The sequence below is a fragment of the Centroberyx affinis genome, unplaced genomic scaffold, assembly GCF_046629955.1.
Source record: "Centroberyx affinis isolate AG114_WGS23_722 - 3 ecotype Tasmania unplaced genomic scaffold, CSIRO-AGI_Caff_v1 ptg001385l_1, whole genome shotgun sequence".
Taxonomy (NCBI): Eukaryota; Metazoa; Chordata; class Actinopteri; order Beryciformes; family Berycidae; genus Centroberyx; species Centroberyx affinis.
Window position 1 is genome coordinate 111,700 of NW_027279868.1, and position 27,214 is coordinate 138,913.

General features: G+C 38.9%; 2 protein-coding genes across 2 annotated transcripts; one reads left to right on the plus strand and one right to left on the minus strand.

Annotated features, from left to right (window-relative positions):
• Positions 1-11,940: 11,940 nt before the first annotated feature.
• Positions 11,941-21,384, minus strand: LOC139649630 (cell adhesion molecule CEACAM8-like). Its single transcript, XM_071526098.1, has 8 exons — positions 21,293-21,384; positions 19,405-19,734; positions 18,296-18,574; positions 17,595-17,861; positions 14,906-15,023; positions 13,681-13,733; positions 13,443-13,480; positions 11,941-12,434 (listed from the first exon to the last, which is right to left on the minus strand). The coding sequence occupies exons 1-8, from the start codon at positions 21,342-21,344 to the stop codon at positions 12,219-12,221; spliced, it is 1,353 nt and encodes a 450-aa protein (XP_071382199.1). The 5' UTR covers positions 21,345-21,384; the 3' UTR covers positions 11,941-12,218.
• Positions 21,385-22,058: 674 nt separating this feature from the next.
• LOC139649640 (cell adhesion molecule CEACAM6-like) lies at positions 22,059-24,056 on the plus strand. Its single transcript, XM_071526113.1, has 5 exons — positions 22,059-22,146; positions 22,256-22,576; positions 22,846-23,124; positions 23,370-23,615; positions 23,700-24,056. Exons 1-5 carry the CDS (start codon positions 22,101-22,103, stop codon positions 23,780-23,782), a joined length of 975 nt encoding a protein of 324 aa, XP_071382214.1. The 5' UTR covers positions 22,059-22,100; the 3' UTR covers positions 23,783-24,056.
• Positions 24,057-27,214: the final 3,158 nt, after the last annotated feature.

Genomic DNA, 27,214 nt, shown 5'->3' on the forward strand with positions numbered 1-27,214 from the left:
GTTGTATTGGTTGTCTGACAACTTTCTTGCTGTTTTTGCTCTATTATACCTATTTTGAATGTCCAGCCCCCTACCCATAAATGTCAGACAACAACATAATTTCTTATCTGTGGGTGTCCCTGGTTATTATTTGAGGTACAATGGGTGTATTACGTTTATCATTTACTGCCCACGGGTGAAGTCCTGCAAAATGACAAATTATGACATGAGGTATGTGTGGCACGTCTGCGGGCCTTTCTTTCCAGCATCTTACAAACACAAAGATTTAACGTAATGCTCCGTATGTTTTCAGTGGTTACAAGTGAGCTTTACTCTTGAAGACTTCCATACCTGTGACTGTATGTTGTAAATATTGACTGAGCATGTCTTCAATGCAAGTTAATTTCAGTGTACTTAATCCTGCAAATGGCAATATTGTGACCATTGACAACCCTCTTTGCACACACTGGCACTCATGAGACAGAGAAGACAAGATATGCTGTCATTATATGATGGGTCAGCACATTATATTGGTATTTTCGTACTTCAACCAATGCATGAAACACATTTTACACCTCCTATCTACTGTTTCAAGTATTGGGAAATGTGTCGTCTTTCCTGGCATTACATCTGCGTAGGCCAACCATACACCTTTCACAATTCTCCCAAGTTAACACCTGCGGCATTGTCTGAGTTATGGAGCAAAGTTCTTATCAGTACCTGAGTGCACCTATGTATGTCCCTGACACATTGGCTGAGATTGATGACCAGGCTGGGTTATTTGTATTTGTATGTGTATATGAGTAAGAGGGCTTGTACCACCTCACCTCTGAAGTGTTGAGTATCTGTATGCAGCATAGCACACAGATTACTCATAGCATTACAGGCCAGATGTTCTTGACTTTTGAATTCAGACTGGTTTGAGCTGAAACCTCACATTGTACACACACATATTTATTCATGTATTACTTTTTCAGAAAACAGTACCTTTGCATTTACACTGGGATATTCGATTTAGTTTGCTTTGCAGTGTTTATCAGATGAAGTCTGACTTAGTCCACCTGATAGGGCGGTCATGGATCTCATGCACCTGCACCTGAGTGTCTGCCTGTTTGAAAACTTCACACTACCGAACGGATATAGTTTGAACAATGCTTTCATGTCGACTGACATTCATAGATCACATTAGCATTTAAGGCACTTTGTATGAACGTGTCCACCAAATGGCATTGTTATATTAGTAACAAATGGCATATGTTATGTTAGTAGGTAAAACCAGTGCCAATGGCAGCTGTTTGGTCATATATTAGACTACATTAGCTGGTGTGCCAGTGCAGAGGTCTGAGGTCTGTAACCTCAGGTAGTCGGATTTTCCATTGCTATATTATGTGGCCTAATGGAAGCCTGTCATTAGTGTATTGTGTTCTGTTTTGAATGCATGTGTCACATTATGCAAACGCACTCTCATTCTTCATGTAAACAAACTAGGCAAAGTGAAGAGGTGGCAGATGAAATGTCATCACTCTTGGAATTGATCCAAGGTGTTCTGGGCACCGGAGTGTGATGTTTTAAATTTAATTGAAAGTGGCTTCTGTTATAATAATAATAATAATAACAACAATAACAAGAAACTTAATTTAAGTTCAACGTTCACTTTCAAGTCAGTGATTCAAAATGTGTATTAAAAATAATAAATACAAGATAATGAGGTAAAAATTAGATTAAAATGTCAGACATGAAGCTGGGCTACATAAGAATGAAACAGGCAAATACCTACAATAAAAGATGACACAGATTTGTCAACCAAGGTCCCAGTCCCCTCTGGTCCAGACCGGCTGTGAGGCTGAGCCCTGCTTGAGGCCCTCAGGCTGTTCTCCAGCTCATTATGATGACTCATCATGACAAAAGTCATTTCTCTGTCAGCCTGAAATACAACACCCTGACCAGAGGAACTAGTGGCACCACATTTCCCTATAAGAGAGCAGAATCAGCACGCTGGTATGTTTGGCAGTGAGCCTGAGGTTGAAATGCACCTGTTTGATGTGTCGCTTTAGTTTGTCCTGGCAAGATCTGAGCAAAACTGTATTTTAAATGGTATTTGAAGACGTTAACTGCTGTAACACACATGCTGGCAGAATACAGTTTAATTTTGAGTTGAAGGGCAGCATGGTTGCTTTGATGACGCCAGACAATCTCAGGCATAAGCATTAATATGAATTCAACAACACAACATGTTCATATTTGTCACATTTTAGAATAATAGTAAATACACAAATGGAATTATGCAGTGACCAAAAAGTGTTAAACAAATCAAAACTATCTTTTATTTTAGATTATTCAAGTAGCCGCCCTTTGCCTTGATGAAAAGGCAAAGGCTTTGGAAAGAAATTCATACATAGGCATCAACTTCCCTATTTATACTTGAAACGAATTTCAAGCATTTAAGAAAAAGCCTTTAGATCAAAATGGCTTTAAGATAATGAAAAACACAGTACATTCAATCAGGTGTGGTGAAACTTTTGACTTGTAGTGTATATGAATATGAATCTAGTTTTTGTGTGTGTGTGTGTGTGTGTGTGTGCGTGCGTGCGTATGACTATTCCTAACATCTTCAACATCATACTTGGCCCTGCAGCGGTGAAGCCAAAAACATGAAAGTGACAATTGCCCTAATCTTTATATTCATACTTCTTACAGCAGTCACAGCATTCTTTTCCTAAGATATTTCATGACTCACATGATACTCTAAACACACACACAGTACAGTAAAATAAGTGGTGCAGTGAAGGCTTTGATTTTGTTTGCTTCTTAACCGAGAGCAGGGCACCTCCTTTAGGACAAACAAAGAACAGCACGCCCACACTGAGGGCAAGCAGCAATAGTTCATTGATCCTGCAAATACAATTCAATCAGTACAGCAGTAATTGTAACAGATAGCCTACAGTTGATGTGATTAGTAGGATAATGGTCTCAGTCCTGGTTTAGGGTCGAGGCTGAATACTGACTATTTGCTGAGCGACCCGTGCATTCTGCTGAGGAAGACCTGCTGTAATGAAATATTTATTTATAGAAACAGATTTTTAGGTGTGACTACGTGTGATGGCTGTTACCCTGGGTAGAGGGCACCACCTTTAGTAGGTGGGTCATTGGAACTGATGAGCAGTCCACTCCCCTTTATAAAGACAGGTGTGTGTGTCAGTCAGTCTTCCTTTGTTTGAGCCTGACAAAGGTTTGGCGTGTACCACGCCTTGTTACTGCAGTATAATTGATGCAGATTCCTCTGTGGCTTTTCCCTCGGTGAGTCCTGTGTGGTCTGTGCTGTAGCCCAGTGGTTATGAGGTGTGCTGCTATGGTGACTGAGGATCCAGGCTTGGTCCTGTGCTGTAGGCCTATGATGGATGTTCCAGGCAGCGCAGGGATAGGCCAGTCACCCTTTCCTTCTGTCTCACACAAAGCATAGCCGACGCTTTGTGCAGGATCCAGTGCCAGGCTGTGCCATTGTCTGTGTGGTACTATTTTGTAAACCAATTCCTGCTTAAGTGCTTGATTTTTATATGGTTGAATACTGTGACTGTATGCATTGTAAACAAATATGTTTGCCCATGAACTAACTGTGTTGTTCATAACCTCATGCTAGAGGCTTCATTTGTATCCCTTTCTTTCCCATGAGCAGAGAAACAGCGCTGTGGGGAGTAGACTGGGTCCTAGTTTGTCTTCTCTGCATGCGGTGTGGTTTAAGTTTTAAAGTTTGCAGTTACCATCTTCACATGGCATTCATTGGATCTGCAGTGTACTAGTTTGTATTGGTGTATTGTGCACGCATGGTGTGTCTTTATTGGGGTTGTATCTCCCTGCAGTACGCACCGTACCCTCACTCTGCCGCCTAGTGGTGGTTCCCTTAAATTACCGCTCTATTTACTGCTACAATCTGTATCAGGCTACAGTCAACATTTCATCTGTATTTATTATTTATAATAAAAAGAGTATTGTTTGGACTAATCTATTTTCCATCTAGTTTCTTTGCAGCAAATCAAATAAACATTTTGTGTGAACTGAATGTATGTCTCCCGCTCTGTGTGTAAGTATTTGGTTGGCTCCTTGAGTGTTACGCCATAGGTGGTACAGTACAATCTCCTATTCCTACTGGGCCGGGTCACATGCATATAAACAGTTATGGAGTTTAATAGCTGCAGTATTGTATGCTCTTCTTACCTGTCAGTGCCTGTACATAGAGTCTTCCTTTTGCAAGCCTTTTTTTACTCTTATTGCACTGTATTTTTCTGAGAATCCCCATCAGAGCTGCACACACAGTTCTTCAAACAGCATAGCAGGTTGTTATTGTTTTGTTTTTTTAAAACTTTAAACACACCACCCTTTGCCACAATCACTTCAACATGTGATCAACGTGATCAATATGTGATATGATAAGTCACTCTGGTCTGATATGGAATGGGAAGTCATTTTAATCATAGTTTGCCAGTATTGAATATTTGGTTCTCCGCTTCAACTAAACCAAATGACGAAACCAAAGGTCTAAAAATGAAATTATACAGGTGAGAGTACAGAAAATAGAAACTGGAATGATAAAGAAGAAAGGTTTTATTGCTGTGTTACACAAAGTAATTGTAAAAGCATAATAAACCAGAGGGTCCTGTCTTCCTTGTCATTTTGCTCTCTATGATTCTGTTATCTTTCTTCCCTGTTCAATTTCAGTAAGTAGTAAAAGAGATTGGAGTACATTATTCACCACAGGCGTTTCAAAGATAAAGAAACACATCCATATAAATCAATCAGTGGTACACTCATTTCATTTTCCAGAAGGAAGTTCACTCCATTGTGACTAATGATGCCAAATCGACAGTTGTGAGGAGAAAATACCAAGAATATACAGGATTGACATACAGCTCAGTAGAATTAACGAGGAACATTGCCTGTTAATCATAAGAGATATATGTATATTTTTTAATATATTTCATTCATTCCAGCATTTTGTGATTTATTCTGATACGAAGATGAAAATTTGAAAATGGACTAATTCTACTGTAGTAGAAGTACTGTAGCTCTGCATTGCCTTATGTGGTGTGGCTTTTGTGTGATAATATGAATAAACAGTACGATTATAATAATAGCAATAACCACAACAACAGTAAATAATTGTAATGTTATGGCAGTAATGGGATCATAACAATAAAATAGATAATGTTTAACAGGAAAAGGAATTAAACTATAAAGTGGTTTTGGCAGGGATTTGGGATTGTACTCTCTCTCTCTCTCTCTCTCACACACACACACACACACACACACACACACACACACACACACGTACCTTCATGCATTAGCCCTCATCGTCAAATGGGACTAAGCTCAGTTGTACTGCATGTGTTTATTAATTGTATTTGTGTGTCTTTTATACACAACAAATAATCCCATTGATGAGGACAGAAAAAGATAATACCCTCTTGTTGAAGCTAATTTTGACACAACATTTTATTTCACAGGTAATTTTTATAGATTAGACAGAGAGATAACACAGTACAAAAGATACAGAGCAAATGTGCGATTTAGCATTTCGCAATGACCACTGTTTTCTTATCATGGATACAATGGAGGTATTTAGTGCTTTGGTTTGAGATAAGCAGGATTAGTCATTGGTATTTATTTGACCAGTGATGGATACTCACTTGCTGCTAAAACAGTGGATTGACTGTTGTATCCTGCTGAGAGAGACTTTATTAAAACTTACAACACCATGAAATTCACGTTCAGCACCACAATGCAAAGTATATCTAATCAAAATGCTTTGACTACAGTATCAGTGAAAGTGTTTACATGGACACAATATTCCAGCTAATAGTTTATCCTCCTATAAGGTCTTATTCTAGCTAAACTGTTTATACGCATTTTTGTGATAATTACTGTAATATCCCTGTATACATGAATTAACAGGATATTCAAAGTATTACCATAGACAAATATTGCAACACGTTAGCCAACAAACTAACTACCAAGATATGTAAATTTCAAGAGGAACTATCCCCTTTGTAAACAACTGTGAGTCCAGAGCAGGATGTTGTCCTGCTGTTTAGTAAATTAATCTCACACACCCCAATCTCACAATATCCTCTTGCTTAACATCAGAATTTACTCCACACGTGTCGCCTAGGTGGCTTAACCGGTCGAGTTGCAGGTTGGCACAGGTTCGGTCTGTGCTTGCTCCATGTCATCCCCTCTCTTTGACCTGTCTTTCCTGTCTCTCTCTACTGTGACTGCACAAATAAAGCAGAAATAACAACAAAAAAAACACACAAAAAAAACATCCTCACATTCCATGCCAAAGCGTATTTACCAAAATCATGAAAACAAACCTTGTATGTTAATTGCCCGGGTTGAGTGAGGCTACAGTTAGAGGGGTTTGTGAGTTATAGGGTGGAATCTCATTTCAGTGTCCATGAATCTTTATGTGAATGTGGTTCAGAGTCTAAATTGGGAAAATACAGCATGCAAGAGAAAACAGGCTTGTTGAATTTACAGGATTTTTTTCTGTCCACTTTGTAGGAACATCGCATAAAACACTGGGTGGCACTGTGTCCCTCACCCTGTTCTCGCAAACTCTGTCTTGCAGTAGGTAATCAACACTTTGTTCCCTCCTCTTCCAGGTAAGCATAGCCTATTTTAGGGAGGATGTAGGATGCGTTCTTCATTACTGACCAACACTATCTCTCTAGAAATGAGTAATACTGTAAGGCAGCATTGCACTGTATGAACAGTGGATCAGTCAAATCATTCCCAATAATTAGAAGGTTTGTCTACTAGTAGTGCAGGAACAAACCCTCAAAAAGGGCCTTAGAACAAAACATGACCTTGTTTTTTCATAACATGACATGAAATCATTCATTTATTCATTCATTTCATTCATTCATTTCATCTAATCCTCCTGGCCATTTTCAAATCCACCTGCTTTCAATTAAGTGTCTTGAGAGGGAGAGAAGAGGAAACATAAGAGACAGCAGATCACATCACATCACAGGAACTGGAAATGTTCCAAATTATAGACTGTACTTGCAGAGCTGTGGTAACAGGGTAAGAAGACTCAAAGACCAAGATTCCATTATATTAGCAGGTGGATTTGAAAATGGCCAGGAGGTCAGGATGGTTGACCACACAGGTGTCCACTGCTTGCCTGAGTTGTACAGCGCACAAGAGGAAGCTGACACCAGAATGGTGCTGCATGCAATTCACCTCTCTGACAGATATCAAAACATCATTGTGAAAAGCGATGATACAGATGTACTCGTGTTGCTCATTTACTATGTCAATCGAGGACTGCATTGACCGGATGTGATACAACGAGCAGCATTTATTTTGCCTATTTTGAACAGGCTGCTTGTTGTATCACATCCGGTCAATGCGTGGCATGCTGGAAGACTCACATACACAGCCGTTCCCAATTTCTTTGAAATCCTGGATACTGGGATGAACCGTTGTCTATCTCCATGACCAGCATGCATGAACATGGAAGCTGTTCCAAGCAGTCCTCGACTGACATAGTAAATGCAACACAAGTACATCTGTCATCTGCCATGCTAGCATTACTTACATCAGCATGTATTTTGAGTTGACCTAAGTGCTGTTAGAATCCTCTACCCACAATGCTTGTTCAGTGTCAAATTGGGGTTTTGCTTGGTGTCAAAAGGGCGTAAGTGCAGTTACGCCCTTTTGGCAGCAAACAAAACCCTACTTTTACAGTTACGGCTTTCAGTTTTTGTTTAATTAAAACTTATGGGTCATGATTTCAGTTGTGTCCTTTTGGCACGGAAAAGATCTCACTGAGACCTTTCAATTGATATTTAATACTCATATTCGACCAAAATCACACTTACGCCCCTTTGGCTCCAAGCCCTCGATTTGGACATTGTGGTTAATTTAAGGTTGCTTTGAGGTCTAGAGATACTACCTGAGAACCATCAGTGCTAATATGAAGTCTGTAAAGACAACCAGTGGGTAAAAAACATGGTATCAACTTGGTATTCCATGTTACAAGGCAGGCATTTTCGTGTACTTTTTTGGGTTATACTCAGTGGATAGTCACAATAATAGTGCTCAGTGACAAACTATTACTTATTGTTTTTGATGAGACAATGTCAGTGACTACCTGAATGAATGAATTATTAGCATAATTGGGTACTGATTACAGTATTATTAGATTAGGATTAGGATTAGAAGTGAGTATTTCTCAGAAAAAATAACTGTTTGATATTTCTGCCTATAATAAGGCCTTATATAAAAGGCTGCTGATTCACAATAGAACCATATTTTGACATTCTGGTTGCTTTTGAGTGTAGGGACACTACCTGTAGACCATCAGTGCAAATATGATGTAAATACAACCAGTAGGTAGAAAATGACATGGGATTAACTTGGTACTCCCTCTTTCAGGGCAGGCGTTTTTTTTTTTTTTTTGCACTTTTTTGCCTATGTGGTGAATCACTTCATTGAAGAATTTAATGACTTTTGCAGTAAAAAGAAAAATTATGACCATCCATTTCATGAAGGGGACATTTCAAAGTTATGAAAAAACAAGGTCATGTTTTGTTCTATCCCGGGTAGGGGTATCTCAAAATTTTGTGGGTTTGGTTCCTGCTCTATAGATCGCACCTTCAACACCAAACCAGGTCTCATATAATTACGTGATCCAACAGCAGTGTGAAAAAGCCTCAGATTATAGGACATTTGAGTGCAATTAAGTTCAGTTAATTAATTCTGAAGAATCATCAGACCACATTAACCCCATAGTCTGTTAATAATGAGAGGTATGGGCAGTATGCCAAAGATTATTCCATTTTAAAAAGACATCTCCTTTACATTATTTGATTATGCAGTTGTAGAAGTTTCCTCAGTCTGAAATCATTATTGCTTTAAGATTTGATTCATCCACTTTCCAGTTCTCATAAACTAGGGCAGGTCAGTGCAGTGTCAAAAATGTGTGGAGTGTTTATGCTGCAAGGCTCACACAGGCACACAGTAAAGGTTGACTCACCTCTTATCACTGTTCCCATGACGAAAAGCTACAGCTTTTGCGTGTTAATCATCCAATATCTCAGATTAAGACAACAAATAGTGCAAAGGGGTCATGACTTTCATTAATTAATTCAACATTCAGAGATAGCAAGGCAGAGGAAGAAACAAACAGGGCAATGGAGGAAAGGAAACCGAGTATTCATTCACACTAAATATGAGCTCTCCAGACCAGAACACTCCCAGTTCTTTGAATACACTATATTGCCACATTGTTAGTCTTGCACAGCCAGGCCTTTGCCCATACTTTGAATTTATGACTGTAATGCAAGCGTACAGTGTTATTCCTGGAAATGGATTTATTTTGCATACAATTTGCCTCCTAGCCCATGTGTTTTTCTTATGTCCCTGTATGTTTACTGTTTATTTACATCTGTAAATAAAGGAAACACAGAAAACCGTGCACTATTTAAGTCGTGGCAGTTACTGAAAAGGGAAGTAATGAGTTTAGTTCATCTTTTTCATTGAAATGATGGGTGGTTAAGCGACGATTGCACAGCCTTTCCCTTCAAATACATGTTCCCTTCAACTCGTGGTTCCTTCAGTAATAATTAGATGACTAGGGTTTGATAGATACATTATTGCTAAAGTTGAATGTATTTTGCCAACCCGTCTTACCATCTTTACACAGTGTGGATCACTATAGAAATAATGTTAAAATTCTTAATGCTTTCAAAGACTATTGAGTAAATCAAATGAAATCGAAAGCAACCTTCGTCAGTTTGCATGGACTTAGGTCAAAGAAGAAGAGGAAACTGAGCTGACCTGGTGAACCTAGTATTGAAATGTAGCACTGCAATATCCTTTCCTACAGGGGTGTGTAAACCAAGTATTTTCCCAGTATCCTCTTCTGCTAAAACATACAATTACATTTTACGTACACAGCTATTACTACTTTTAACTCTTCTGACTATTTTAATGACAGGCAGGTCATGAACTCTCCATCTCTCTATCAAAGAGATCACAGATATCAGCAAGATGATATCAGTAACATGATATCATGGCTGCCCTGTGAACCCAGCAGGACTATTATTGTTACAGATTTATATGCCTGCCCTATCTTGATGATCATGGACACTGAACTTCCTCTAAAGATTTCCACTGCATTTACAGCATTTACCGTAGGCATTGTAAATATATATCTTTTTAAAACACCCACACCCACAAGCTATTGTGCCATCTGACTGTGAATATAAAAAGCACTGGGTTTGCATTATATGCAGATAAAAAGAAACCATTCTGTAACCTTCTTAATGTCATATATGCCATATGTCATAATGTGTGTATGTATTTCACAAAAGTGGGACATGCACTAAAGACCAACTACTTTATTTACAGTAAAATACATTTATTGGTCTGAAAGCTTTTGTCTATTTCTTTGGCAAATGCAACAACTCCAAACTGAGTACACTCATTGTATTGCAGACATTCCTGGGTTAAAAAGGCCTCCTGGCCAAACATTGATCGCAAATTCATTATGTGGGGCAGATGACAGACAAGAGATTAAAGGCAGACAATGGTAAGTTGCACTCACAAAATACAAGCAGGGAGTAGTGAGATACTGCTAAACATATAATGCAAAATAAGATTTGGAGATGAGGATCAGAACTATGGACAACCAGGCCTTGCGGTTAGGATAAATATTTCCTTACAATTTCCTTTGAATGCAAGTATATGAATAACTCGCAGGTGGTTTGACCTTTAGTAATAGGTCACTAAGGGGGGAAGAGACCTAGTTTAAAATAAACTTTAAATGGGTTATTATTCACTAGGACAAACACTCACACAGACTCAGGCTGAGGAGTTCTCACTGGGAAACGGTCTCTTCTCATTGTTTTCTTTCACACGCTTACTGGTTAAGTAAGGGTAAATTCTTCTGTCAAAAAGGGGACACATTGGCTTATACAATCTGATCTGATTTAGTGTCTGATTCAGTAAAATTAACAACACTGATAAACATTATATCAACAACATATTTTGTAAATTTACATCAACAACATTTACATCAATTTACATATAGATTGTCATATATCTCACATTAGATAGTTGCGACCCGAAGTTTGCTGCCTGAAATATTTTATAATACATTCTTTAGAACATCAAATACACTGAGGCATTTAATGTCACAGGAGACTTATGGTATATGAACAAATATAGCCCTCTTTAAAAAGTGGTAGTGCAAATATAAATATTTCCCCTGAGTTCAGATACCTGCTTTAACTGAAGTTCTATATGAAGAGTTTCAGGCTATAGTGTGTACAGGTGTGCAGTACATGTTGTTCCTGTACAGGACATGAAAACAATGTGCATTACGTGAGTGAATGTGACCACATAGCTTCTAACTTCTTCTAGTACTCTTTATCTATTGATTGACTCCCCTGTTGGATCCATGCCTTCGGAAAGTTCTGATGGCAAAGAAAGCATCTCATTATCATGAGAGAATTAAATAACAAAGATGTATATCTCACTATTGATTGTTCAACAGGTCTTTGGACAAACAGATTAGTTAAATCTCTCCAACGTGGCAAGGTCATTATAGTTAATATGTAATATAGATAATTCTCTTGTAATTAATGGGGCCAATAGATATGAACATGTATACAAAAGCTTGAATCAGAATGTACTGCTCCAAAAGGTACAGTAACTGATTGAATCACTAATACTTTCACAAAAATTAAGTAAATGTAAAATTTAAATTGAACATTTCAAACAAATAAAACATAATCTAAAACCAGATGAGCGCCAAACTGAAATCATACTGAAACCATACAGTATAAATGCAAAAACTTGTGGAAAATTAAAGTATGACAACAGACCGCTGTAAGACATTATGCTCCAGCAAACAAATGAGTCACATAAAGAGGAAAATGACACTCACATATTTACGGTACACATACAATGCTGGACTTGATATGATATTATATAGCCGGAAAGCTATTATGTACACAGTGTACGCAAATGAATAGGACAATGTTGTGGACTTCTGGTCACAGTTATGGCAGTATCACATTTACTGCCGACGCTGGTTGATTGTTAACCACTGCTAAAGTGCTTGGACTGGCTAAACTCCAGTCCATATTATTCCTCCTTGAAGGAACTGAGGGGGGAGTGCAGATTGTGCATCAACGCTGACCTGAACAGGTGATCCATGATATCCAGTGTGGTCAGGGCTTGCGGACCTGAGCGTAGAGGTTGGAGGCGTTCTCATTGGGCTGAGGGGCAGGCCTCTTCGTATGCTGCATGTGGGCATCATAGGAAGGAGGGATGGCACTGTTCACTCGGACCTGGGCGTATTCTGTAGATGAGGGATCCTGTACCCCTAGCTGGACTGTCCCACCGTCCTTCCTCTGGAAATGGCTGATGTCTGCGTAGTTCATCTCCTGGGACGGGAAGAGGAGAGAGGGGATGTTAGAGATTTGTTTTGAGTGTAAATTTGGTGTGAAATTTACAGTTATGAAGACCTCTGGTGAAGTTCGAGAAATCTCATTATTTCAATTTCAAAATGTTGGATACATTTACTGTAATATGACAATACTAATTTGCTGAAAAAAGTGCCAGTGAAATAACTCTGTGGTTAATATTGCCAGAAGCAGAGTAATAATTAACATGAGAAGCTGTATCAAGCTGCTGCATGGATGGTGAGACACATTTACATTGTCAGTGAAGGTTGTGCTTTAAGCAGTGCAGTGGATCAATCCAATGTTTTCTTCCTGGTTCAAAGTCTGATGTTGACCCTTAGAGTAAACACAACCCCTTGATAAACCTGGTGGACCGGAGGAAGGATCATCTCTGTATTGACAGAGGGCTGTAAACCTGCTCATGGACTGGCCACTAACATACGATAGGAGACTATAAAAAAGACATCTCACATTTAAGAGCAATGTGCTGCTCAGAAAGTGACACCAACTCACTACATCAGGCAGATTTTCTTATTTATACTAATACTAATACTAATACTAATACTAACACTACTACTACTACTACTACTAATAATAATAATAATAATAATAATAATAATGATAATAATTATAATAATAACAATGATAATAACAATAATAATAATAATAATAATAGTAATTTATTATAAAGAAACTGTCTATGGTCTGACCGTGAAACTGCCCCTCTGGATGCATCTATTCAGCCACCAAACTGAAATTATTTCATCAAAATTTATGTTAAGTCCTGAATTGTTTACATGGGACATTAGCTGACATACATCATATACATTTATTTGGGCTCACACATGTATGTTGCACATGCAGACACACACATGTAAACACACTTGGGAATATAGTTTACTGTGCAATACCGGGATACACTTGGAGAGAGAGAGTAAACTGAGATTCATTTAGTTAGATATTTACTTAGACATTAGGAATGGATTTTACCTGATCCCCTCGATGTGCTATGTTGTCGTGGCCATTACCTGCATTAAAATACATGAAACATAAACAATGCTTAGAGGTAATCCAATTCTGAGAGCATACAGTGCTGCATAAATGCTTGGACAAATAAACACATACGCAGGCATGCATGCACACTCTCTTTTTTCCCCTCTCTCTTTTCCTTTCTTGCTCTCTCACACACACAAACACACTGTCACATACATGCTCACAGAACACTTACCAGAAGTGTTGCCATTAGATTTTTTCTTGAAAAGATTTACGCTCTGCAACTTTCTGTTTAGAGAAGTAATGAGTCATTACTATGTAAATTTGATATCACACAGGCAGTATCGGACATTTTCCCATGTGCATTGAAATAGCCTGGTGCATACTCAGTAACCAGGTAAGAACTCTAGGCTTCCTCTGATCACTTTAGTTTTGATGAACTTATATACTGTGAATGCACTGAAGTCATGCAATAATGGAACATGAAATAATGGAGCTTGAAATAAACACAACTCAATTTACAGTCTTCTTGTTCATATATTAACGCCTGGCAAATATTTGTCTTAGATTAACTTGTTTTATATGTCACAAAACTTTGTGCTTTCTCTAAGTGAACCGCAACCTGAAAAACATTGCTTTCAGGTGAAAATCTTGTTTCTCCAAAATGTGAACTTTTCAAGAACTAAGAAAAACAGATGTTTTCAATTTGACCACCATGCATTATAGAGTTTATCCAACAGGGTTTTGGAGTGGATTCATAAACGCCAAGGTAAAGTTAAATCATCACCAAGACTGGAGTTATGAGGTCTTCACATAACAGCAAAATGTTGAAGTCACAATGAAATGGCTTTTTTGTGGGCATCTTGCTTCCTTATTTTAATGTAGTTCCTGTTGAAACAGGATCTTGGGGTGGGACATACTGCAGGAGGATCATTAAAAAGTGTAAACCAATGGGATATCATAATTACATTACTAAGAAACGGTAAAAGAAAAGGTGCAGTATCACCATTTAGGTAGCCTCATAATATCTCGCTATATGTATTTAAAAGAAGTCGGTCACACTTTATTTGGATAGTCCAATGCTGACACTCAACTTACTATCAAGTGTACTGTAACTGTAATGTGGCATTGAAAAGTCTACTGAGTTTCAGGTGATACAGTAATGTGAAAAGTAGTCTATAGATATATTCAGTGTCTGGGTAATGGGTTTGGATTAGGTTTAGAAATTGGGTTCAGGATTAGATTTATGCTACAATCAGTGTTAGGGTTTCATTGGCTGTAGCAAATACAGCAAATAGGCAAGTGACCAATTGTTGAACATACATTTTTTGCAGTTGGGTATCAACATTGGACTATCTATATAAATGTCAGCGTAATGATATTTGTTTGTTCATTTAATACCTGAAAAAAATAAGTGAAATGGCTATCTGATAATAAATGGAGACTATGTTTTCACTTACCCATTTTTATGCATATAGTACCCTCCCCCACCAACGACCCCAACAACAACTAAGAGAACTGCAATCGTTATCCCAGCGATGGCTCCAGACGAAAGACCCGTGGAGAGTGCGCCTTTCTCTGGGAAGGTATGAAATAAAACACACGAGAAGAAGATAAAAGAACATAACATTACAACATTAGCCATTTAGAAAAAAGGAACTGGAATTTGTCCTTTCACATCACATATGCCCCTGGAAACATACACAACCATACAATAATAATGACTTCCCTAAGTCACTTCACAACAATATGGTTATCAACAAACATTTTTGTATCACAAAAGCCCTGCATGCTGCTTTCTTAAACTAGACACCCCAGTTTAATCCAGTATATTACATGTAGAGGGTGCTTAGTATCAGGGTGCTGTGGTGGCAGAGTAACCCTTGGGTCCAAGTCACACTTGTTGTACGTCATTCACTCACTCTCTCCTATCTTACCTGGACTGCAACTGTGTGCAGTACAGGAAAAATGTGTTTAGGAGAATGTGATTGTACATGTAAAAGATGTTGTGTGGAATCAAAAACAGCTATTGAGCAGTTTGTATGGCAGTGCAGCATACTGCTATGTTATGATTACATTTATACAAGAGGTCAGAGCACAAAGCATTGCCTCTGACACAGTTCAATGCCTTGCTTAAGGGCACTTAAGCAGTGTAGTGCACCATGGAGGTTGTGCAATACCAGATATTCTCTTAATACAAATAAATAACACTCTGTTGGTATCAAAGATCAAATTAACCTTTAAAACAAACGGCTGCCCTGACTGTCCAAACTGAGTCATTAGAGAAATACTTTAGGATGCCTGCTACTCTTCACATGGTTACCAGTATTATTAGAGATATATGTCTATCATGATATCCTGGAGTATCAATATAGTCTAAAATGAACACTAGATGCAAAGATCAAACATGCCCATACAAATTGACTTTGCAGTCACCAAACTACTTAACTTTACCTTTTACAGACAATCTATGGATGTCAGATGTCGATGTGTTCTCAGTAACATCATTCATTGCTTGACAGGTGTAATCTCCACTGTCAGAAACCTCAGTCACTGTTTTAGTGAACACAGCAGAATTTCGAAGTATCTCTGTCCCGTTCAGCCTCCAGATGTAACTAGCAGTCGGTATGGACTCAGCAGAGCAGGTTAACTCTAAGGTCTGTTCCAGTTCTATTTCACTTGGACCCGTGATTTTAACACTCTCCGGTCCATCTGAAACACAGATATTTGTAATATTATAATCAAAGCAATAGAATTAATGTGGTAATACACTGTTAAATATCTCATTTAGAAAAAGTACAACATATAGGTTATTTACCTATACAAACATATAAAAAGGTTGTGTTACATGCGGCACTCATTCATTTAATATAAAACTCCCATATGTGTCCACAGAGGCATATAAAAAGTATAGATAGGCTAGGATAAGGCCTGGTGTTCCTTAGCAAAGGTCTAAAGTTAGAATTGGTAGAATCAGTATCTTTCAGGTCATTGTGCATGAGCTGATCAATGGGACCTGATCATACTGGATCAATACTGGATATGGCATGCAGCTTGGCTCAATAACTTGATATTCTAGTTTAGTTACAACCCCAAAACTTAGGCTGACAGTGACCCATCAGTGTTTTAACATGGCCGTGCAATAATAGGTAATCTGTTAATTTGGGATGTATTTTGGAATCATATTGATTTTCGCTCAAAAGTAATTACTTGAATGATTTAGCTTTTACTTCGACTTGAACTTTTCTTTGACAAGTAAAATTAACTCACTCTGTCACTCTGTGTCTATACATTAACTAAAGGCTTACAGTATGTTACGTACAGTTCACAACCATGTTGTATTTCGCTTCCTCAGAGCTGATGGGGTTGCTGACTTTACAGGAGTATTCTCCTCTGTCTGTTCTCTTCAGAGCGCTAAAGGACAACAGTCTGCCCTCGTCATGAAGAGTGATGTCATTGTTCAGAGGAGAGCCATCCTTCCTCCACTCTCTGGTAGGGACAGAGCCAGCAGCCTCACAGGTTAGATTCACTGAGTTCCCCTCAACTGGTCGGTTTGTTGATCCTGCGATTGAAGCACCTGATATTCTCTCTGTTGGTGAAAGATGAATAATGTGTGAATGATATGCAAAAGAGGAAAGCAAACAGCGAAGGTTCATGCTTAGTTCATACCTGTTCTCAAGGGACAAAAATGTTAGTAGTAGGTATGCCAGTAGGTATGCCAAGTGTTATTTATTACTTCTTCACTGATTATCTATACAACCACAGAAAGTACACACAGCAAAATTCTTAGTGTTAATTTAACTCAGAGAGTGTAAAAATCAACACTATGCCAGTGTTTAGTCCATACCCATCAGAGTGAATTTAACAGATACTGCCGTTTTGAAGTCCTATTTTTTATTCTGGCTGGGTAAACACTGGTCATAAAATTCAACTTTAGGGAGCAAAAAGGGGAAGTGAAAATAAGGAAGGGGATTTTGTTTGTTTTTTTCCCCCTCAAAAATCCCCCAAATGAAAAACAAGTCATTTTCTTGTTGTCCATTTTTTAACTGAACAGAAGCCACACGGATTCAAAGAGACACCTAACTACCAGTTAAGTAACATCTTTTTGACCCATATCACTACTGTGAAAACCCGTTTATTCCCACTTACCCAGCACAGTGACAAGTGAGGGCTGAGATGTTTGATATCTCAGAGTTTTACTGTTATGGGCCTGACAGCTGTAGTTACCACTCTGTCTCATGTGAATGTTGTTCAGTCTGAGCTCTGGTCCAGTATCAGAGAGCAGGGATCCATTCAGAGCCCAGTGAAACAGGGCAGCAGGTCTGGAGTCAGCTGAGCAGGACAGGATGATGTTTGACCCTTCCTCATAGTATTCTTTTGACGGAGATAGTGTCAAATTTGTATTTTCTGGGCCAACTGCAATGTGTGGCATGCGGGTCGCAGACACCAGCAAAGAGAAAAGTCACCAATAAATAATGTTAGTTTGAGAAAAATGTATGCGTTTTAACATCAAAGCTCAGCACTGGCACATGGCATACAGCTTGGCTCAATGTGAAGGCTCATAACTGATCATAACTGATCATTCATAGTTCATAACTGATTAGCATAAGATGCCAGTGAAAAGGCAGAACTGTATCATAGTATCATCTCCAGTAATCAGCTATTCAGCATCAACAAAAACAAAGCAATAACTGAAGAGCAAAGAGCACTAGGAAAAGTCATTAAGACAAGGCCGCTCCTTCCAAAGCTGTTACAATAAGCTAAATCAAGCTGGGAATCTGAAGCTCTGTGTTGTGTTTGCATGCATATGCTGTAAGACAAGAGGTTAAGCATGCAGGTTAGAAACTCACAGCTGATGGAGAGGGATACTGGGGCACTGGTGGAATTACTGACAGGATTTGACACATGACACGTGAACGGTCCCTCATCATAGCGGGTCACACTGACTATAGTGAGAGTGGAGCCTCTGTCACCGAGCTGAACTCCCTCACTGGCTGAAACCTCGGAGCTGCCATTCAACCAGAGAAAAGAGAGGGAGGAGCCAGAGGAGGAGCAGGACAGACTGACAGAGCTGTTGAACTCTGACAAGTCTGTGGTGTTGGGAGTTACCACTACATTGGAGACTGGTACTGTGGGGGAAAACACAACGGTTTGTACTTGGCACCACCTCACATGGTGTTACAACAGGTCACTATGTAGTGATTGGGAATCAATTCCATGATTATTATACCATGATGAGTATTCATGACTGGAAATTGAAGGTTTGTATTAGCTCCCCAATCTAATAAATAAGAGGTAATGCAGCATTTAACCCCTCTGTGTTTGCTTTAAGTGGCTCACTTCTCCGAACAGAATACTTACTTAACATCTGCACACAACAACTGTAATAACAGACAATAAGCATCCGCTTCAGGTTCATTACGCTATGCACTGTACTGTGGACCAAAATGCAATTCACATTATTGGGAAATATCTATTATCATAGCTATTTTGACACAATGCTGACTTCAGGACTTATCACACTGGGAGGATGAAAGATATTACACACCAGCACCTGCTGTTAAGTGAAATACCATCTTTAATTATTCATAACACAGACATGACAGGCTATCATAAGAGTGGAGACTGCAAATTCTACTGGCAGCACTTAAAGGGAAAATCCACCCAGAAATTGACAGAGAGTATAGTCTCTGAGAGTTCAGTCTAAATTTGTGCAGATGAAGACTTCTTTAAAAGACAACTATTATTTGTCGTGTTTTCTAAGATCGTATGAATAACATGCAAATTATGTTTTAGCTTGGATTTTTAGAATTTCTTGAATACTTTCATCTGGACACATTAACAAACACACTCACAAATTCCTTGCTGCTGGACTTAAATTCTGGCATAATACTCATTATCAGAATCTTTTCCCTTCAAAACTGAAACAGTGACACAACAACATGAAGTATCTACTCACGGTGTATCTCCAGTCTGGAGGTTCCTGTCAGCACTGCTCCTCCATCTGGTACGATGCTAACGCTGTATTCTCCTCTGTCACTAAAAGTCAGATTCCTGAGCTCCAGAGATCCAGTAGATCTGATGAGGGTGATCCTGTCTTGATACCCTGGTTCAACTGTGTCTGAAGTACCTGAGGTTATTATATTAGTTGTAGTGCCATTAGCAACAAACGTCCAGGCCACTGACAGAAATGGTTTTACTGGTGGAGTCAGTGTTGTGGTGAACGTCACACTCCCTCCTACTGCTGCGTTCAGAAGATCTGGTATCACACCGGCTCCATGGCTTAAACCTGGAGGAGACAGTTACAGGTTTGGGCAAGGCTGTAATGAGGGCAATGTAAAATGGGCCATTGGAGACTATATTATTGATCACAAGCTATGAGAAAGCCTTAATCTAAAAATTACTTGAAACACCAAAACAAGTAACCACATTAGATAATGCAGACTTGATGTTTGATCAAAACATCACTGCAATATGCAGAAAAATCAGCAGTGACTTCTTTCTGAGGAAGCTGAACTCCTTCAGGGTGTGTAGATAGAAGACTCATGACTCTTTTTATGAATCTGTTTGAGTCAGTTATCTCCTTTTAATTTCTTGGTATGGAAATCCGTCCTCGGCCAACAGAGACAGACTACAGAATACAGTTAAGGTGGCAGGCAAAATCACTGTTGTCAAGCTGAAGCTGACATCTTTGACCAGCGGGTTGTCAGGACAGCCAGAGCCACACTGGACTCTCCCCTTCATCCCCTTTATGGAGAATTTGAGTTTCTGCCCTCTGTCAGGAGGTTTTAAACCACTGAAGGGCAAGTCTAAAAGAGTGGGGAACTCTTATTTCCAATTCTATTAAATTGCTCCACTTTGGTTAATGTATTTAATATAGAATAGCCAGGAGCCCATTGTTAGTGCTGTTTATTTTAATGCTGGTCTATGGATGGAGGTGTTCTTTATTTATGACTCTTGTGTCTTGTGCTATATTTTACGTACTTTTGTGCATTTATGTCTAAAGTTATGCTTGTTCTCGTACACCTTATACACAAGGAGAATTTCCCCTCTGGTACAATAAAGTTGAACTGAACTGAACTCATTAAATTGTCTGACAATGACACCACATCATACTAAGCAGTGGGCAATATTTTGCCAACAGTTTGTTTTTGGGTTGGGTAAAGACTTCATAATTTAACAAGACACTTTAGAATACAATGTTTTGTGTTTTCAAATTGAAATTTGAAACTGAAATACTGGGCAACTGAATTAAGGACAAGTATGGAAATGTAACAATATGATTTTAGCACAAGATGCCTGTTAAGTCTGTCCTAGATCTCTCTATGGTCAGTCCCATCAGTTTTAACCGCACACACTGTAACTATAGATACAAGCTAAATTTAGACATAACACCTGAACAACACTGAAAAAGCCATGAAAGATCTCATCGATCTCCTCTCCTGCTTTTCAGTTTTGTCCATTAAGCTTTGGACTTGGTAATGGGTGGGATATTTTTCAAAGCTATATTTTATGTCCCCTTGTTAGAATAATAATAATTGTTTTTACACATTTCCAAAATACCAAACACTAAATGAAATTAAACAAGTCAGTAAGTCAATAATAATAAAACAAATAAATAAATAAAAAATAAAAAAACAGGAGTATTTGTAATAGGCTGTAACAAGCTAGGCCATATCGATGTTGTTGTTTTTTGCTTCTCTCTGGTGTTCAGACAGTTAATCATAAGCTAAACCTCTCTACAGACTAGTGGAACTTTCCTTAACCCGTAGTTCATTGAGGAAAAAATAACGTAAACTGAAAACAGAAGACATTAAACCTCTCCAACTTCAATTCAAGATTCTTACCTGCAATAGTCAAAAGTACAGAGAGAACATAATGCAAAGGTAATGAATCCATCGCGAGACTTGCACTACTGGTGAAAGAACAACCACACCTTGACTTGAAGCCAGCCTGCTAATGAATGTGATTCTACCCGACTGTTAGCCGCAATTATATCACTGATGTCAAAGCAAATGCAGAGAAACTACCCACGTGTTGTGAGGCTGACTGCATGTTCAGATGATACAGCAGAGCCTCAAAATCTGTACTCTCTCGCCCTCCTGCGGTGAAACAGTGTTTGTGCTGGAAGTCTGGTATAAACTGGGTTATCACTTGCAATTAGGCTACTACAAATCCTTAAGGAGTGGTAATGGTTTGATGAGCAGGTGGTCATCTGGTTACTATAGCCATTACTTCCTGTCTCACTGAGGCTATCTAGCAATTCTAACAGGGAAGGGAAAGCAATTTCAGGCACATATTCAAAAGCTTTTTTGCTCAAAATTAGACTGCACCTACAGTCAGTTTTACATTTACAGGAATATGTACAGCAAAAATAATGTCTTCATAATTTGTCGATTCAGTTGCTGTAGATCTATGTTTATAATATAGATACCAATTGGTTGTAATTTAGACCAAAAACCTTTTGGATGCTGAATTCAACTCTAAACTCTAAATTCTGGACTCATAGGTAATAAACCATAGCTCAATGACGCCAACCCGGATGTCTCAATCACATGTTTCATTTATTGCACATAATAGCAGTGACTTGCACAAACACAGAAGGCAGAACAACAGATAGCATTTGTAGAGGAGCAAAGCGGGTCATCATACACCATGAACCACAAGTTTCTCAGGGCAGCACTTGTGCTCATAACCTCAGGTAAGGAATACGTTCAAATTTAATAATACAACTACAGGTTGAGATGTCAGTTTATTCTGTTGTTTAATACAAATCAGATACAGTAAGCTTCCCTTTCTGTCTCCTCTAGGCCTTTGCTGTGGGGCAGGTGTAACTGTTGACCTTCTCCCTGGATTGGCAGGGGGGAATGTGACTTTCACAACAACAGTAGTACCACCAGTTAAACCATTTGTGGCAGTGGTCTGGACCGTCAATGGTACTACCAATATAATAACCTCAGGTACTTCAGATACTATTCAACCAGGTTATAAGGACAGGATCACCCTAGACAGATTGACTGGATCTCTGGAGCTCAGAAACCTGACTGAGGGGGACAACGGAGAATATCACTTAACCATCATACCAGATGAAGGAGCACAGATTCTAGGAACCACTAAGCTGGAGGTGCACCGTGAGTAACGTTAATGAATATTATATTTTTAATGTTCAGTGTAAACTGTCAGTAATGCGTGCACAGTATTGACACATTTTGAATGGTACAATCCTACAATCAGCCATTCATTTCAAAATTTCTATATATTTTATCAACACACTATTTTTAATTAACACACATAAGGAATGATTATTTTGTTTTTTATTGAATTGAATATTACGTTTCCCTGGGGCAGGTATCTACAAGTCTCTATCATCTTTTTGATATTTATTTTTATTCACCCACAGCCAAAGTACCAACACCCACCATCGCCTGTCCCACAACCACAAACTTAATAGAAGGTAAAGACTCGGTCAGCCTGACCTGCGATGCTGATGGCTTCATCTCTGCCAGAGTGTGGATGAAGGACAGCCAACCTCTGGTTGCTGGTGACAGATACAGCTTTTACGAAGACGGCAGGGTGTTGTCTATCAGCCCCGTGAACAGAACCGACTCTACAGAATTTCTCTGTCGCGTCAGCAACCCTGCCAGTTCTGAAACAGCGAAATGCAGCCTTACAGTCTACTGTAAGTACTGTTGATTGTAATTTCACCTGGTATGCCACTGCAGTTCATGTAACCTTAACCGCACTTTAAACTGTTAATATGAATGTGTAATCTTCAAGGAAGTACAGTTTTATCATCTACGTTGACGCCATGATATAGCCAGCAAATGAACTAAAGATTGTGCACAAGTAAGAACTATGTGGTTGTTTTTCCTCTTCTTCTCCTTTTCTGCTTCTTCTTCTTTCTCTTCTTCCTCTACTCTTCAGATGGTCCCGATAAGGTAACGATCACCCAGCACCCAGAAACAGGAATACTTGAGGAGAGAGTCACTCTTACCTGCTCTGCTGACTCCCTACCAAAGGCAACATTCACCTGGATGTTCAATCAGATCACGACTGTTGGATCTGTGTATGTGATCGGTAAGGTTGAGGAGGAGCACCTGGGGGATTATACCTGCACTGCCCATAATCCTTTCACTGAACAGGAGGCCTCTAAGGTCCACACACTGACAGGTAGTTGTTCTCTAATCGTTCATGTTTCATCTCTTTAATCTGTCAATACCATTGCATGATTATGATTCTTTTCCTCCGATGCAGACTCCTCTGCTGCCGTCAGTGGTTCAGTGTCCATGATGGTGACCGCTGCCCTGATGACCCTGGTGGGACTCAAGCTGGTGTAAAGACCGCGCCGTTGTCTGTGTGGGTATTGATGTTGTGTAACAAACTCACTCACTGTGATCTTTGATCGTATTTATGGCTTACACCTTCTCTTCTGTGTTTAGCACTGCGTTTGTGTCTCTTCAAATTTAGTGTTCAGCCAAAACAAAGCTGTGAATGTGAATGATAAGTGATGAAATGCTAAATCAATTGCACTTGACATATTTCTTTGCCTCAACAGTATTTTTCATGTTCTTCAGTACTGTGCGACCTTTGCCATCATTGTAAACCTCAATAAATAGCCTTAATGAACAACAGCTTTTTCCGTTTCTTTTTGTTTTCTCTGCCATAAAAGACCAACATTCAACTTGTACCCACAGCTGTATTGTTATCATTGCTAACAGATCTAACTGCACTTTACTAAATCAAGCTTAAAGCAAAATTGGCTTTCAGGTATAGTAATTACAGAACAGAAACTTTGCTCTCGTGTTAGTGCAGCCTGTGACAAAGTATTTCTTCCTCTTTTATGGCAATATTGCTTTGAGTTGGACCGTTCACAATGCAATGTGATTGATAACTTCTTATCCAATTATTACTACCATAAAGTTTTATTAAAACTTTGTATCAGAGGCAATAATTGCAGCAATGCGTACCACGATGTACCTCTTGACTTCAGCTGTGTCAGGTGGGCAAGAGGTAGTGGAGCGCTGGCTGTCGCTGTGCCGAGTCTGATGAGGTCTGAAGACTGTTGTACAGGTGGAGGAACAGCAGGAGGAGTGCTGGCTGCTGCCCTGCCATGCAAAGCGGATGAAGGTGTTGATGAAGGTGGGAGAAGGGAGCGCCTGAGAGGGGCTTCTCTTCCACTTATTGAGTACGTGAAGAGCAAGACAAAGCGTGTGAGAATCATTGTTTGCGAATTAGTCCCTGCCCCTGTCCTCCGTTTCCACTCCTGCGGGCCTGCTCCTTAATTTTCTTTTTTTAATCTGTGATTTGTGATCTGTTTAATTATTTTGTTTTGGGTTTTTTTTCACTTAATCCTGCATTATTTCTTTTATAAGTCATATGATTTTATCCTCCGATGTCTTACCTGGATGCTTTCATGTAATTGATTTTTATTTGTATGTCTTTTTTATTTATTTATTTACTTGCTTATTTTTCTCTCTCTTTTTTGTAAAGCACGTTGTAACTGTGTTTTGATAAGTCCTACATAAATAAAGTTTATCATTATTATTATTATTATTATTATTATTATTATTAGTTTCCTTCAGTAGGCCCACAGATGGAGCTGTATGAGAAAACAGTATCCGTCAAATCTATCACTCCATCATGGGAAGGCCTTCCAGTTTGTAATGCTCAAATGCACATTCAGATTGTGAAATAACTAAATTTGGCTGCCTTCTGTTTCTGCCTGTATGTTGGTACGGAGTAATTTTTCAGTATTTCAAACTGCACCTACTGTGGTTTAATATTTTATCCTTTTGTGTTGGATAGCTGACAAGTTGCTTGTACTGGTGGAGTTCATTTCTCAGGTTAATGGCTTAAGTCATCAAAATTGAAGACGAAACGAAACATATAGGCTTCCTCAGCAAATTAACAGGGCTGAGTTCATAGTAATATTTTTTATTTTTTTATATTATTTAATTAATATTGTGACTGCATCATATTCAATCAGTCGATTACGCCCCAAAGCTATGGAACACACTACCTATAGATATCAGGGAAGCCAGCTCGCTAAATATTTTTAAAAGAAAGCTAAAAACGTATCTCTTCACTTTAGCCTTTAACTAGCTCTGACTTTCCTGATACAGGCCTGAAACTCTTTTTTGCACTTTGCTTCGCACTTATGCACTGCTGCACTTCTTTTCAAATGTTGTATTTTACTTAATTTTATGCATTCTATGTAGGCCTACTCTATTTTTTAACTTTATTTTTATTATTATTATTCAGTGGGTTTTATTTTCCATTTTATGTTATGCATTCCTCATTTTTATATTATTTTTTACTATTATTATCAAGTGGGTTTTATTCTCCATCTTATTTTACATTAATTATGGCATTCTATCCCTGTTTTTATGCTCATTCTATGTCTATTTTCATGTGACGATGCATTCTATGTATTCTATTCTCACCTTTATCTTATTTTTACTATTATTATCAAGTTTTATGTGAAGCACTTGGTGCACTTTGAGCTGCATTTCTTGCATGAAAGTTGCTATACAAATCAAATTTATAATTATTATTATTACTATATTCAAACCCATCACCCATCTCAACAAACTACAGCATGTCTGTACAGTGGCTTTATCACTTGCGCTATATACCGTGTTATTTATTAATCCGGCCACTGTTAAACAGTGTCTAGGCTGTAAGGGCTTGAGGAAGTGAGTTTGACTGAGTAAATATCAAAATACAGGTGTGTCTGTTTTAATGCTATCACCTCTCTACAAAATTCAGATCAAAACTGCAGTCACAGTAAGTCAACTCTTACTGTCCACTGCAGTGTTTCCACCTGCCAGGTGTCGTCAGCGCCGACCTTGGTCCCATCCCTGGTGCTGTTCCCTCCTGAATGTGTCTCAACGACTGTGTTGTTTGTGTGTGTGTGTGTGTGTGTGTGTGTGTGTGTGTGTGTGTGTGTACGCGGCTGTTTTTCTCTCCTCTTCTCTGACTCCAGTGCAGTGTTCTACCTGGCTGTGGTGGGTGCTGCCCTGGCTCTTCCGTCTTCCTCTTCCCTGCTGCTGTTCCCACCTGGACGCTGAATCAGGACTGCTGCCAATCGTTTCTCTGAATTTTTTAGCGCTGAACCCCCCCAGCCCCTTCTCATCGCCACATGCTGCCTCTCTTTCTTTTTGTCTCGCTCTCTGTTTTCTCCTGTCATTGTTGTTGTCCATAATTCTGTCATTGTATTTCCCGGCACCTATTGCACGGCAAAGAGGGGGGGATCCCTCTTTGCCTCAGCCCGCCCAAGGTTCCTTCCAAGTTTTTCCTACTATGTTTTTTCTTGGGAGTTTTTCCTTGTGTGCATTAGGGTCTAAGGCTGGGGCTGCCGGGTAGGTTAGGCTACGTAGAATAGGTAGATTGTTTGTCTTGCTAAAATCTGCTCTTGTCTATCTTGTGCTTTACGCTATGCTTGTCCTATATGTTTTTGTTCACCACTGATTTTGTTTAGTTAGATCTAGCTAGGCTTATTCTCTGAGAAGTCCTCTGAGACATGCTTGTGATAAAGGGCCATATAAATAAACAAACTTGAACTTGATAAATCACTGAATATTGAGTCATGTTAAAATGTGACAGTGTTGCAGCGTTTCTTCTGACATTATAATAAACATAATTCTTTAGTGAGAAATACTGAAAACCTGATGTTTTTCAATGTTGGGATCATTGTTTGATTAGAGTCCATAATCTTAATGATCAGTGGTGGACAGGCATGATGGTGGGGAAAACCCTGTCACGCACTG